Below are 15,696 nucleotides of genomic sequence, written 5' to 3' on the forward strand. Positions count from 1 at the left end.
ACAATGATGTTATTATTTTGAAATACCTGTGGACGCTAAATCAAATCCACTGAAGCCGGCAGTGCATACGCGAGTTGCCTTTGTACTTAATATGCGCCGTGCACTTTTCTGAGCAGTTTCTAATACACAAAGCGGCATGTTAACGTGCGCTACTCTCGCTGAACAACGACGAACATTCTCTCTGCCCTAGGAGGACACGGTTGTGCTTTTTAAGGTCATCCTGCTCACACACGTGTGATACTCACCACCAAGACGAGCTGACTCTGGACACGACCCAACAGAGAATTACAGAAAAAAAGATCCACAACCCGCCTGGAGAGAAGTTCATATTATATCACTGGTATCTCGTCCCACCTTCAATTGTTCAGCTCTTTAATATAATTGGAGAGGACATCACTCCTCTCAGAGTTCAGAAGGAAAAGGTTAACATTCCTAAACTGCTTCATACGCTTATTTGTTCACGGTTTCCCACTGCGGACGTGCATTAAAATCTAACGAACGTCCCGTTGACCTTTGATTGAGTTCTTCTCTTCTGTACGATGCGCCTGTCCATTCTCAATCGCGGACAATGATCTGCCATCATAGGTGCGCTTCCAGGGCAGCCGGGTATCAGATATAAACTGCTCTCCCAGTGGGAGGGCTCAGGCTTCTCCCGGGCGGAATGAAGTGAAAAAAATTAGATGTCTGAAGATATCTGTTCAGGCTAGCTTGACACAAGACACAGGCTTGGCCCATTTCCAGATTAAAATATTTCAGGTTGGGGTCACAATGGTAATTCGATTTCGGAAATTTACATTTATGCACACACATAAAATGAACTATATATATATATATATATACACACAAATACATACATTGTACATATGCGATCAATCTATAAAATAGCGTTAATAAAAAATATTCATCCATTCAATTTTCTAAAACCGCCCTTTCCCTTCTGATGGCTTAATTTATTCTCGTACAAATAACGTCACCCTTTGTAAGGCCATATATTGTTGCAAGTTTATTAATCTTATTGCACACTGCGTTTTGTGAAGAATTTGAGGCTTAAAAACTTTATGTAGAAAAGAAAGTTCCTACTCCCGTCGTGACCGTCTCTTTCAAACTGATTAAGTCTTCTTTTGAACTCTTAATCTAGGTAACGTCATTTTATATTCACATAATCTTTTGATCTCTCCAGTTTATATAACTGAATTAATCCTGAATTTTGAATGTCTGGAGGGGTCGATGAGTGATACGATGATTTTGTCGTTTGGAACTTTAAATCGATGGACCTAAAAGCTAAAATATAATGGGAAGTTGCTCAAGTAACTTTTTGTAGTTTGTAACAGTGGTTCAAACCAATTCGAATCCCAGTCCAGAATATGTTACCGTTGCGTTCCCTTCTTGTCATTCATTGATTGAACGTGGTGTCCTATTTTTTAAATAATGTATAAAATCGACGATCCATCCAAGACTGACGAGAAAATTTATAGGGTTGTTTGCGAGGAAGCTATTTGAACCCAAACAGTTTTGTCATTGAAAGACTCGCTAAAATGCCTGAAGAATTATGGATGCATAGTGACACGTTAAATACAGAAAAAAAGAACACGTGACTACAGTTATTGCCAGGCAATTCATTTTAGAGTGTATATTTTTGCTGAGATGTAAAGTTACATGTATATACATTTTTTTTTTTTTCTTGGATCAGCTATCGATCATTTTCTCGTGCTCGCTTTGTCTGGTTCGTGGTTGCGATGGCCCTTATCTATCTCTGCAGCTCAGTGTGCAAGGCAGAAGCCACACTCGGATAAAGAGAGCATGTGCATCAAGTATCATGGATCAGACTCCATTTTAAGATCTTGTATACAATGTTAATGTTTACTAATGTGCTAAACGATACTCGTGCAGTCGTCTCCCGCTGTCAAAACTGTTCTCTATCGCTTTCGTGCGACGCAGAGATCGTGTTTTCATATAGCTCGGCCTCGGTCAGTGACAGGTTATGGGATTCCTTAAAACACTCTTAAAAGAAATAATATTGCGAAGATAATTGTAAAAGGCAGGCGGCTGACAGGTGTTAGTGTCGGTGACACGTTCCGGAGATCCCGTAATCGTCCACTGGTAACCTCCTGAAGAAGTCTGTGTCACCACGAGTCAAAGGTCAAGTTTCCCTCTAGCTTAACTTTTTCCCCCCCCTTATCAGTGGAAGTAACATTGGCAGTTCTATAACACACATTTTATACAGGCTACCACAAAACAACCCTTATTGTTGAGGGTTCTACATTTTAGCAGAATTACAGCAGGAATATCGGGCAAAGTGCTTTTGTAAATAATTACAAACAAACAGACCGATTCATTTATCATACTCACCCGACACCAAATTCATGTTTGACAGTCAAAGACTCGTTTAATGCCTTTCAAAATATCCGAGGCCGTCTTTTACATTGCAATCGACCAAGTCGGTCAACTTAATTACATAAAAAGGAAAACGATGCCAGAACGTCTTAGAAGTAAACCGTAAAGCGAAGCCACGGCACTCCGTTCTCGATCATTCTAGGCACGCATTCCTTTCACGTTTGTTTTGCATCGAAGTGTTCATCAATATGTTTAAGGTTTTACAATGGGGTGCAGACGTTGCACACCCACCCTTTCATTATACGCCAATTTTGAAAACATGTAAGAAATAACGAATTCAGACCTGGCATTCACACGTTTTTTTCCCCTAATGTGGTGATAAATTCCATTGTCACTCTGCAACGTGGCGGAATTTATTTTCCTTTTTTTTTTTTTCGAATTGTTTCCACCTTTCAGTTTTAAGCTGTTTTTGACATTTTTCGGCGTGGTTTGGTCTTCTTTTGACGAAAATCCTACACAGGACGTGCCGCGCTTCAAATTGGCTGTTATGACGTCTAGGCTACTGGTTGGTTACAGCTCGTGACGTCATGAAGGCGTGGCGCTCTTACCAGAAGCTTTATTTGCCTGGCGCTGTTTTGAACCATGGCAGTGGAGTTTTAAACCAGATTGTTTAATGGAATCTTGGAAAGTGAGAGGATGCCTGAGGAGTGGAGAAGAGGTGTACTGGTGCCGATATTTAAGAATAAGGGGGATGTGCAGGACTGTAGTAACTACAAGGGGATAAAATTGATGAGCCACAGCATGAAGTTATGGGAAACAGTAGTGGAAGCTAGGTTAAGAAGTGAGGTGATGATTAGTGAGCATCAGTATGGTTTCATGCCAAGAAAGAGCACCACAGATGCGATGTTTGCTCTGAGGGAGTTGAAGGAGAAGTTTGGAGAAGGCCAGAAGGAGTTGCATTGCATCTTTGTGGACCTGGAGAAAGCATATGACAGGGTGCATCGAGAGGAGCTGTGGTATTGTATGAGGAAGTCAGGAGTGGCAGAGAAGTATGTAAGGGTTGTACAGGATATGTACGAGGGAAGTGTGACCGTACTAAGGTCAGGAGTAGGAGTGACGGATGCATTCAATGTGGAGGTTTTATTACATCAGAGATCGGCTCTGAGCCCTTTCTTATTTGCAATGGTGATGGACAGGTTAACAGATGAGATTAGACAGGAGTCCCCGTGGACTATGATGTTTGCTGATGACATTGTGATCCATAGCGATAGTAGGGAGCAGGTTGAGGAGACCCTGGAGAGGTGAAGATATCCTCTAGAGAGGAGAGGAATGGTCAGTAGGAACAAGACAGACTACATGTGTGTAAATGAGAAGGAGGTCAGTGAAATGGTGTGGATGCAGGGAGTAGAGTTGGCGAAGGTGGATTAGTTTAAATACTTGGATCAACAGTACAGAGTAATGGGGATTGTGGAAGAGAGGTGAAAAAGAGAGTGCAGGCTGGAATGGGTGGAGAAGAGTGTCAGGAGTAATTTGTGACAGACGGGTATCAGCAAGAGTGAAAGGGAAGGTCTACAGGATCGTAGTGAGACCAGCTATGTTATATGGGTTGGAGACGGTGGCACTGACCAGAAAGCAGGAGACAGATCTGGAGGTAGCAGAGTTAAAGATGCTAAGATTTGCACTGGGTGTGACGAGGATGGATAGGATTAGAAATGAGTACTTTGGGGGGCAGCTCAAGTTGGACATTTGGGAGACAAAGTCAGAGAGGTGAGATTGTGTTGGTTTGGACGTGTGCAGAGGAGAGATGCTGAGTATATTGGGAGAAGGATGCTAAGGATAGAGCTGCCGGGGAGAGAAAAAGAGGAAGACCTAAGAGAAGGTTTATGGCTGTGGTGAGAGAGGACATGCAGGTGATTGGTGTAACAGAATATACAGAGGTCAGAAAGATATGGAAGAAGATGATCTGCTGTAGCAACCCCTAACGGAAGCTGCTGAAAGAAGAAGCAGCGTTAGCCATAGTTGACAGATTGGGTGGCTTCTAGCACAGTCAGGCTGGTTTAAATCTTTTGTGAATAAACAGAAATACTGTAGCTTGGTCTATTTCTATTGAAATTGTGTGCGGTTATGGCAGTGGAATATAACACAACCCATTTCAAGTTAATTAATCAACTAATTAAACAGTCTGTCTGAAAAAGAAAAGAACAAATGGGTGCCCAAAACAGGAATATAGATTGTAGATCATAAAAAATACAGAAAGTATTTTCATGGGGATTTTAAAACTGTTGGCCCATGTTTTGTAAACATGTGAGAAAAATATGAATATATTTTTTTTAAAATAAGAAAACCTGTATTAAAAGACAGAGTTAGGAGCAGGCACCGATACCGCACATTGCCGCACCACCACGTGACAAACCACCTCAGCATCCCAGATTAGGACCCGAGTGCAGCCATGTGTGGCGGGTGACACCTCTGCACCACACTTTTTATGGTGGCTGGAGTGCCAATTCTGCCACCACCCCCAGGTTTTTCCCTGCAGGTTGAAGGCCTACATGCAGGGCTGGATGCAGAGTAACATCATACTCAGGATGGAGCAATTGCAGGTTAAGGGCCTTACTCAAGACCCCAGTGAAGTAGAGCCACCTTTGGTGTTTTACAGGATTCCTGATTGAAAACATCTGTTCTTTGAAACGTTATGAAAGTTAATGCCTTCAGCATAGTTGGTAAGTAATTCTTTTTTAACTGCAACATTTTAATAAACCATTAAACTGTTAAAAATATTTAAGCATTTGGCAGCATTGTTTTTAAAGATGGGTCCTGTCCTGTGTGAATAAAATGATTTGTATTTCATCATAATGTTTGTAACTGTATTGCTTGGATTTAGCACTGTCATCACTTTCCCCTTAAGAAAACAAAATATGTGCAATATAGTTTTTAAACATATTACTACCCATATCAATAGATTTAAAAATGATATAATTCCAGGATATCTTGTAAGTACACTATGTTGAAATATATTGTGCCAGAATGTATCCTTTTGCTCTTCACATGGCTCATTTAGGGTTAGGGTTTTCACAAATGGCTGTGGTGGACGGGGACACTGTCTGTAATACTGAAGCCCTGCTTTTCTTGTTTTATAGGCACACCTGCCACTGGCTCTGAAGCTGCTCATTTGCACGATGGGATTTCCGCTCCTACTCTGGGTCACTAATCTCTGGCGCAACAACTCTTCAGTGCCATTATGTAATGTAGTCCTCCCTTTGAAGTCGATGTTCCCAGCCAATATTTCCAACTCCAGGAAATCATGCCTAAACTCACAAAAATGGCAGGGTGGTCTTCTCTTCAACTTCAGTCGTGCAGCCAGTGACAAAGGCACATCAACATGAATTGTGAGCCGTCTGTTGTTAAGACAGTACAGCAGGGTATTTAGTGATATGCTGTCATGCAGTGTGCAGTGGTCTGTTGAGTACAAGTGAGCAGACAAACCTTTTTTTTCCTCAGCTGAAGGTGAAGCTGTGTCTTGGCTGTTCTCCTTCACTGAACTGACACTGCAAACATTATTCTTGGTTCAGATTTTGTCTTTAGACTCTCCCTCCATTGCTATTCTGCAATCTGCTTGGTAGATTGTCTGCACAGTTTTACCACCAGCTGTGTTTCACACAACTCACCTGGGATTAAGTTGCGACTCTCACTGCCATTTGTGTGTTTCTCAGCTCCATTAACTTAAAGCTCTGCAGGTATTCATGCGCCTAGGCCCTTAAAAATACAGAAACTTGACTGAGTTGAGGTGCTAGGCACTTGATACCTCTTAGGCAAACAGAGGGTCACAAAAATAATCCGGGCACATTTTAGGCAGTAAATTGTTGAGAATGAAATATATGAGGTATACGGGAAGGGCGTCCACACACTGAAATGATCTCACTATCAGGATCCATTTCCTGAACAAGGTTAGCCACGTCTTCGCCATGACTTGGACGAATAATGCTTGTCAATCACATTTCACACCCAGAGGATTTCCGACATTCACTTGTAGTCACATACGAGTACAACGATGGCGATGCAGTTGAAGTATCTCACTAGCGCTACTGTTGGCTCATCCACTGGCGCTTGAGCAGCTCGCTGGTGCGGCGGTCAGATGGAACGACAGCCCCGTAAAAGGTCCAAAAAAAGTCAACAAAACGACTCGCTTCCTTGCTCTTCTTTGGTTCACGGTGTTAACTTCCCTTTAATATAGTTTCTCAAATCAGACTCGCCCATATTCTGGTGTACAGTAATTCACTACTTTAACGCTAACTTAACACTAATAACGTGACTTGCAGGCTCACCGTATCATCTACTGTATTACCAGTTGGCTCAGGGGCACGGGCTCGCGCTCGAAGTTCGGATCATTTTACCAACTCGGACCTTTGAGTCTCGTTCAGCAAAATGAACGAATCATTTTTCGAGTCATTTCGTTCAATTCTGTTTCCGGCTCACACCGCATAGGTTAAGCTCATGGGGCTGTCATGTGATGAACGAACGACTCGAAAAACCCGAAGACTCGAAACAGGTGAATCAATTCCAATACAGAAACTGTAAGAAGTTGCGCAAATGCGTATGCGCTACTTAACGAATCACTCCCACGAGACGACTCGTTCTTCCCGAGTCACATTAAAGATTCATTCAAAATGAACGAATCGTCAAGAACGACCCATCACTAGCACACAGAACACAACGCAAGGCGACATGAATAGAGATGTGGCTGTTTCGTTAGTGCAATGTCGAATGTTTCATCTTATGTGATTATTGGAATTCACTTTAATGTTTCCATGACTGTTGTTTTTGATTTTTTTTTAATTTCAAGGGATTTGCAATACATGCTTTTATCTTGTTAGTTTTTCATAACTTCCCAGGTTTTCCAGGAAACATACGAGGTCTGATTCAAAAAGAAGAAGAAGAAAAAAAAAAAGACATTCAAAAAATCTCATATTGAGGTTGGGAGCATGCGCTGAGGTGCTTTTTAAAAATGAGATTCTAAATAAAATTATATTGTGACACTGTACAAATTCTATAGCCAGCATAAGACGAGTGCATAACAAGGTTTTAACTGGAAATGTTCTGTCCTCGCTACAATACCTGGCTTGTAAATTGTAACTAAACGTAGGGGATTTCAAATAAATCCAATCTAAAAGGCTTTTTGACTTCTTTAACATTGTTGCTTTTGAGATATTATTTTAAGTGTAGCTTGTTGCTTTGCATTTTGATATGAGACATGAGAATGTACAACATTTTACTAGGATAACTTTTGCTTAAGAATCAATGCTCTAATATTCCTGATCTATTCTTATTTAGACTTGTTATCTTGACAGTAGATTTCATTATCCCTAGAAACAAACATCGAAGAGATGTATATTAAAACCAAATTTTCTATTTTAGTGTTTAATTTTAGTACTTAACAGTGAGATAAGGTAAGATTTTTCCTGAAAATCAAAGGTGGCGCACACACACAATTGTTTCAACGTCGCATAGTGAAGCTTATATGCTGACATAGCTGACTACAGGCAGTAAATACTTTACTTGAGAGACTTTATTTTTTTTCCAGGTTTAAGGATAAGTCATATAACTTGGTGTCTGAAACAGGGGAGTAGACGCACAGTATATGGTAAGTCTTCCACAAAATATTTTGAAAATACGTTTGTTTACATATATTAATATTTTTTCAATATATTTCAGACATAACTTTAAGAATACATTGCATATTTAAGGTACATAAATGTTATGCTGATATGTCCACGTATTTTTCAGGTACTGCGATATATCAAATTTTAGTAAGGGGTCTATATAAAAAAAAAGTTAAAAGGTTATACCCAGCTGAAAAAACACAGTGTGGAAATAACCTTTTAACTGTTTTTTCTTTCCAGATGCACACAGACATGGCCTTTCACTGTCTGCTATGACACACCTAGCCATCTTGTTTATTTGAAGAAATCGGTTTAATGGCTTCCCACAGTGAGTTTTACCCTCAGACCTTTACCCATTTGGGGGAAAAAATACTCTCAAAAGTGAACTTAGCCCCACCCAGCCAGGCAAACTGACCAATCAGGGGAGTGACGGCATCGAGTGTTGGCAGCTTGAGGCTAGGAAGTGGTATTGAAATGAACTAATCGATAGTAGGTTAGATTTTATAGAACGGGGCTATCCACTGCCCAATCACAAATCTGGCCCTTAACTGATTTATGGAACAAGAGTATTGGCCAGAAATGAGTATTTTGCACAATGTAAAATGGCGCAGGGAAAAAAAAAAAAAAAACCGAACAATTGTCCTGTATGCCAGCTGTGTGTGTACAGTATGTACAGTACATAAATATGCCTAGCCTGGATATCATAATTGTAAAAGTTTGATTACCTATGAGTTTTGTTCCCTGTAAGCAGTGCTTGAAGTGAAAACAAATAATTAGCAGTACCCTGTGTCTGCTTCCTGGTCCTCCTTGCATTATGGTGTACAGTTTTCACAGTTTTGTTATTCATCGTCAGAGCGTGTGGTGCCGGTGCCCAACCACTTCCAGCACGGCCTCGAACACCCCAACAGCCTCCCAATTCCTGCTGCTAGTGCACAAGTGCCAGTACTCTGTCCTGAAATATCAAAAAAAAAAGATGTCCACCTTGTAATATCTTGCAACCAGATGCCTCGTTGTTGTCTTATCATACCTACTCAGTGGGAAGAAGCTTATTCCTCACTCCATAAACTGGTGGGAAAATGATCTCTGATTTTACTTCAAATTAGAAAAGATCAAATGTCCTCTGCAAGGAACAATCCAAAGCCGCCTCATTCATGTTGCATTAAGGTAAACATCACTTGCCAGGCCTTTGTTAAGCTTTATGCTGTCCCAGCACGGAGGACAGGGGTGGGAAACGTTTTTTGGTGGTGGGCGATTGTCAATAATGACTCATACAGTGGATTGTCTAAAATCTAGGTGTGCCTATGAACCCAGGCAATATAAGAAATAGTAATAGTATTTAATAGTATATAATAAAAAGTCACTTCAATAAATGGTTTAACTATTAAACTTTTCGTATTAAAAACTAGTGAGAGAAATGCTTAAAGACCAGTAAGAGAGTCCTTTTAAAGCCACAGGGTCAGTATGACACTGTCCTGGACACTATTAAAAATGGATTCATGGTAAAGTTTTGTATCTGTCAGTACACTTCTTGTGGTTAGTAATTTTCATTTGTGAACAGAACAGCTTGCAGTTGTATGTGCCAGCAAACAATAATGCCATGCACTATTGGAGCATGTTTGAAAAATCTCCTGGGATCTCGTTTATAAAACTTTGTGTGATTTTGAGCATGAAAATCCACGTATGGCCAAAAAAAAAAAAATCAGATTTATAAATCTTCGTGTACACACATTTCGCTTACCGTTTATAAATCACAATCATTTTGAACTACGCTAATGTGCCTCATCCAGCACATCTGCAATCTCGATGCTGCAGACCTTCATTGGCTGGTAAAGCAGCCTCCTAGTGTGAGACAGAAGTTCTTGTCACTAAATTAGAGGCACTCAAAGAACCTCAATTTGCTGGCCTAAGCCATGGTGTCAGCAACGAGCACAAATATGTTGAAAGCAACATGTTGCTCCTGCTTTAAATGCCGTGAGGTCCAGCCACATTAAAATAAAATAAAGGTCTGTTCTCCGCCAACAAAATGAATCGCTAGTCACTGGCACAGTGGGTTTGCACCGAGAGGAGAAACCAAACTTATCTGTGGTCTCCAAGTTTGTTCTGCAACTGGCAATGCCTTTTGATGTGGTATCATGCCAGAGCAGTACTGACAATTGGCACAGATAACTTGCATGTCAAAAGAACGTAACTGCTTATGATTAAGAAAAGCAGCTTCATTCTCACTCGGTGCCCTTATTACATTAGGAAAACGGACTATGGTGCAAATTGTCTTTTTCAGTTGGTAACAACATATTATATGGTTGAAGCCACACCATACAAAAACTAGATGCAGTACTCCATTGTGTGGTTAGAGGCCTCCAGTGCAGCAGGAATGATGGAGTGAAGCTTAGCTGAGCTATTCCCGACCTGCTGGCCAGTTCCGCGAGAAGTGAAGTAGTCTAAGCAGACGAAAAAAATGAAAGAAAGAAAAGGTTCTCGAGTATAAATATGCAGCATCAGTCTTCTTAAAAGGGAACTAAAATACTGTACGTGCGTCATATTTATCACATTTGAGCTTTAATATGTTTGTCATATGTCCTCACACATTATAACAACAGCTCTTGTGATATGAATCATTATCCATACAAGTTGTTATTGATTCGGTTTTGCTGTATTGCCCCACTTGATGACACCCTTGATTATTTCCCAGTTTCTTTGAAAGGCTGCGTATGCATGAGTCAAAGTTGCTGTAAATATACTCACACTCCTCCATCAAGTTCTCTTTTCTAAATCCCGACGTTTACGTGGGAAGTTGCTTATGCACACTTCAAGCCTCTTTTTGTGCGTACGCAAGCTTGATAAATGAGGCCCCTGGAAACAAATCTTGGGTAATGCGCAGTCAGTAAAACTCAAGCAAAGAAAATGAAGTCAACTTATTTTTAAGTCTACAACTGCACTGGAGTTCAGTTACTTTCAGCTGCAACAGCAAAAGGAGATGAAAATATTACAAAAATCAGGCAAGACTGAAATTCACAATAATGGATGGCAACCCAGGCTGAACACGTGATGGAGTCCTCTCTTTTGTCTGAACACCAATCCTTAAAATTTAGAAAATGAATACGATTCTGCTTGTAACTGTAAAGTCTGAAGAACGCAGAAGAACATAAATTAACAGTGCTATACTAAAGTTGAAGTGAAGTCATCCTAACTACTATTCTCTGAACACTCAACGATGAAGTGTTTAAAAAGCACACACATTGCCCAAAGGCACAGTTGGCATGCCACTGCCAGTAAGTACATTTTACTGCTCGTCTCACCAAACACACAGGTGGAAGTACAGAAAGTTCAGTAATAACAGGTTTTGGTTTCTTCCCCTGACGTCCTCCTTTTGCACTTGCAAACTGCCCTCTTTATACTAATCTGTGCAGAGATCCAGAGTCACGCCTTCAGGGGTGCCACTGCCAACCAAATTCATCACTGATACAATCAGCCATGTGCAAACTCAAATTCTAAAGCGCCCACCAAGAAGGCAAGAAAGCATCTTAAAACGCACACGCTACAGAGAGTCTCTATTTGCATGATAGACGTTTAGCTTATGTAATTGTTTTTGGATGACTCAACATGTCAGCGTCTTACATTTAATCCAGAACATCACCCAATGATGGCGGGAGTTTTGTAGATTGTTAAAAGAAGCTGGCAGGCCACTCACACCTGTGCCACAGGCCAAATGCATCCCATGGGCCACAGTTTGCCACCCCTTGCTTGGGGAACATGAACACGAAAAGGAAATTCATATTTTTTTATTGGAGCAAATAATTTATTCAAGTGTGTTGATGTTAAGACAGCTTCATTGTTATTGATCACCTCTCCAGAGTCTAAAAGGATATATTTATAAGGAACGGAGGTTGCTGGCAAAGTCAGATTCTTTGTTGAAAGTAGGCACGTGTGGCTATCCAGATGGTCTTTGTTGCAATTCTCATGTCAATCTCTGTATGAATTGCTCAGGTATATTTTCACATCCCTGTAAATTACATTTACAGCGGCACTGTGGACCTTTCTGCCTTTACTACTGAAGACATCCATATTCTCTCAAAAATTCGCTGGTAATGATGAGGCTGATGCCTATGGTTGTGGTTCTGTTAAAATGTCACACAGAATGGTTTATCCACATTAAGTCTACAGTATATATCAAGTACATATGGCATAGTATAGAATGCTTAAAATGTTTACCAAGTGTCTTAGGCCTGGCGAGGACTGCATTAGGTACATGGGCTCTAAAGCGACTGCTCTTTCTCAACACCTCTAACATAGGAGGATTGTTAGATCCAGGAAGTTTGAATCTTAGGACTGATCAGAGTGGTCAGGGCAAATGACGTGTGTGAGCAGATATGGTGGGATTGTTGTCTTCCTTTACAATTGTAGGATGCACAGACCTTAACTGGTGAACCACAGAATATGGATTACTGCAAATATGCAAACTGCATTACGCAAATTACTCATAGGACCGTTGATGGGGATTCTACATGGAAACGATTACACATCAGAAAAGAGTATCTAGTACGTGATTCTTCTATAGTATTCCCCAAAATAATCTCCGATTAGGTTATAACTAAACATAACAGAATCAGGCTCTCTTCAGGAGACTCCAAGGATGTGAATTTGGTCCGAACTCTACATAAAGTATGAAATATAATCACCTCATTCAGCCGAGCCAAAGGACGTTCCTTAAAAGTGCACACCTATCTTGTGACAAAGGAGAGGCTGGCTTATGTCTTCATTTTCTCACAGTTAAGTCAGAATGTAAGCAAAGTGGCTCAATTTGAAACTGCTATTATTTTTACACATGCAAAATGTGGAGCTCTAGGACCACAAACAACAATACATGAGGGTTATGAGTAGTATGAAAAACAGTGATAAGATGGATAAAATGCAAAAAGAGCATATTTCTAAGAGTCCAGATCTTATTTCATATTAGAAGCTCTTGTTTTCATGTGGTGAATGCCACCTGTCAGTACTAGTTATGTCTTTTGTTGTTTTATTCTTAGGTATTAAAGACTGGAAAAGGACATTGCATGACAGCTACGATGACGATCAGGGTTGTCAGCGGCTAACAATCACAAAGGAGTCAACATTTAAAAAAAAAAACAAAAAAAAAAAACACACAATCACTTGCCTTCTTACCTTCACCCATTTCAGGTGCTTTGTCTAATCTGAACATGAACCAGTTTATTAAAAACTTGATCTTTATTTACCCTTCACTCTCCCGAGCACTGAGATACTACGGTCTCATTTCAGTGAGCACAAAGTTAACAGGGCATCATCAAAATTTCATCAACAAAAAATCAGAGTTCTGTTGAGAATCCATCATATATTTGGCTTACTGTTAGGGGGCAAAAACAATTTTTCCATCTCTCACTCCTGTAATTTAGCTAGGCAAAAAAAAATAAAACCACAAGCAAACTGCTGACCTAGAAAGGCAGCTCACAACTTTGGAATGGGAGCGCCCTCGTGTGGCCAACCAAAATCATGAAGAAAAAAAAAACTAAATCCAGTTGGAGTTGAATTCTATTCTACTGCAAAGTGGAGAATCTGGAAAAACAATGGACGAGGCCAAAACACTATACTTCTAGTACTAAGCCCAGCAAACCTTTGTTTTGTAATTTAAAAATAAGTGAATGTTTTACAAACATATCTTCAGTAAGAGGCAAACATGGATGCATTATAAACCATCCTCCCAACATTAAGCAGCACTTTTTTAAACCAATCTATTTGCAGAGGATTCTAAGGCAACCCCCAAGATTGTTATATCATTCTTAAAACTTCTGAAACTTTCCACACTTAGTGACAATGATGCTTGATATTCTTCTATACATTTTAGAACAAACTGAAAGACACACTAAAATTCATAAGAATGAAAGTTGCCAGGCCTGGATGGGATTCCAGTGATGTCCTTGTCTTTCTGGTGAAAAAGAAAGATTATTACACACACTCACACACAACTGATCAATCTCCTTGATTAAGCTAAAGGATAATATTAAAACAGCTCTGATTAACCTCCTTCCTAAATAAATGAAGGATCACACGTATTGTGGTAGCTCTCAACCAACATCTCTGATAACTCGACACAAAACTTGCTGGCAAGGCTACTTGCATGTCAGCTACAAGCAGGGCTACAGCATGTTATTCAAACTGACTATGTTAAGCCCCGGGTTGCTGCAGATAACATACCGTGTCTTTTTTATGTACAGGGTGGTCCAGATCTAATTATGCAGATCCAGATCGTCTGGATGACTCGGATTTATGTGGGGACAATTCCAATTCGGTTCAAAGACAATTCTTCATGACGTCACTTTGCACACTTCTCGATGGTCCGGGATTTTTCGGGCGATTTTCTATGTAATAAACTTAAGTTATAGCATAATGAAAACTGCATAATTAGATTTGGACCACCCTATAGTCAATAGCAGCCCTCACTTTCCAATCCCTGGGGGCTTTACTACCACTGGATGCAGACTAAGTCTTTGACAAAATGAATGGACACTTGCACCATTCTCAGCAAATATGCCCTGTTGAGGTTTGTGATATCTCCCAAATAATTTCTTTATACGCTAATATTTTATTATATTTAGGAAAAACACCTGTGCTATTTTTTTGTTCTTGAACTTTTAAAACATCTATGAAAAAGTTTCCAGACACAAAGCAAATTGAATTTAGTTTTCCTTTTTACCTCTTAATGACATATGTAAGAGTGCCATAAGAACCAAAAGAAGAACTAATTATCTGGAGCAAATCACAGATAATTTTATTGCTGGTTACTGGAGTAATGGGTCATAACACACTGTGCATCAAACTCTGTTGCATATGGGACTGTGTACTTCAGCTGCTTTTAAACCACTGTCCACCATCGAAAGCACCTACAATGAGCATGCATGCACCAGAACCTGACCTTTAATCAATGGACAACTTTCATCTAATTTGATGAATCACATTTTCTGCTGCATTATGTGGTTAGCTAGGCACGTGTTTATCATTCACCTGATGAAGAGATGGCACGATAATACACTGTTGGAAAAAACAAACAATCTGGTGGTGGGAGTGTGATATGCTCCAGGGCAATGGTCTGCTAGGAAACCCTGGATCCAGGCATTGATGTACCATTCATTTGATGTACACCACTTACCTAACATGCCCCTATGATGATAAAAAGAAGAACATTTGAGAAGCACCTACAGCAGTTGTCATGTTTATCTGTCCACATTAAACTATTTGGCTCCCGGTGGACTGATCTCATTGAAATTTCATTCTTCAAGGAAAATTGTCAGACAAGACAATTTTCATGGAGATTGTGAAAGCTTTTATTTTTGAAATAAATAAAAAATTAAAAATATTGACACATTTATGAAGTCAACTGTCATAAACCAGAGAAACATTCCATGTGAGCTCAAATACTGATTAATTTACTGTTTTAAATTTACCCTTTTTACTTGTCAGCCGAACAAATCCCTAATATTAAAACAAATTACTCAAACCTGCAGAGTCACTCATGAAACAAGGAGCGCCCAGTCAGCTGAGTTGGTGAACTTCTGCCACAATAACTTTACTTCTCATATTAACTGAAATTATATCAGATAAATTAAATGATCTGTGTCTGTACTAGAAAAAAAACGATCTTACCCGATCTAGAAATGGAAAAAAAAAAAAAGTGTTTAGTCATGCAAAAGTAAAA

The 15,696-nt window shown here is 39.9% G+C and overlaps 1 protein-coding gene across 4 annotated transcripts in view; it reads right to left on the minus strand.

Moving 5' to 3' along the window:
* wnt2 (wingless-type MMTV integration site family member 2) overlaps window positions 1–2,851 on the minus strand; it is a 33,413-nt gene extending 30,562 nt beyond the window's left edge. Inside the window, exon 1 of one of the 4 annotated variants that reach the window (XM_039761399.1) lies at window positions 2,678–2,851. Coding sequence is in view for 1 of the 4 variants with exons in the window: in XM_039761392.1 (XP_039617326.1) it covers window positions 246–328 (83 nt within the window). In the remaining 3 variants the exon portion in view is untranslated. Of the gene's footprint in view, window positions 1–245; window positions 616–2,349; window positions 2,651–2,677 lie in introns of those variants that run through there. The other 3 variants (XM_039761395.1, XM_039761394.1, XM_039761392.1) reach the window with 3 other exon arrangements.
* Window positions 2,852–15,696: the final 12,845 nt, after the last annotated feature.

The sequence above is a fragment of the Polypterus senegalus genome, chromosome 8 (genome assembly GCF_016835505.1).
Source record: "Polypterus senegalus isolate Bchr_013 chromosome 8, ASM1683550v1, whole genome shotgun sequence".
NCBI lineage: Eukaryota > Metazoa > Chordata > Cladistia > Polypteriformes > Polypteridae > Polypterus > Polypterus senegalus.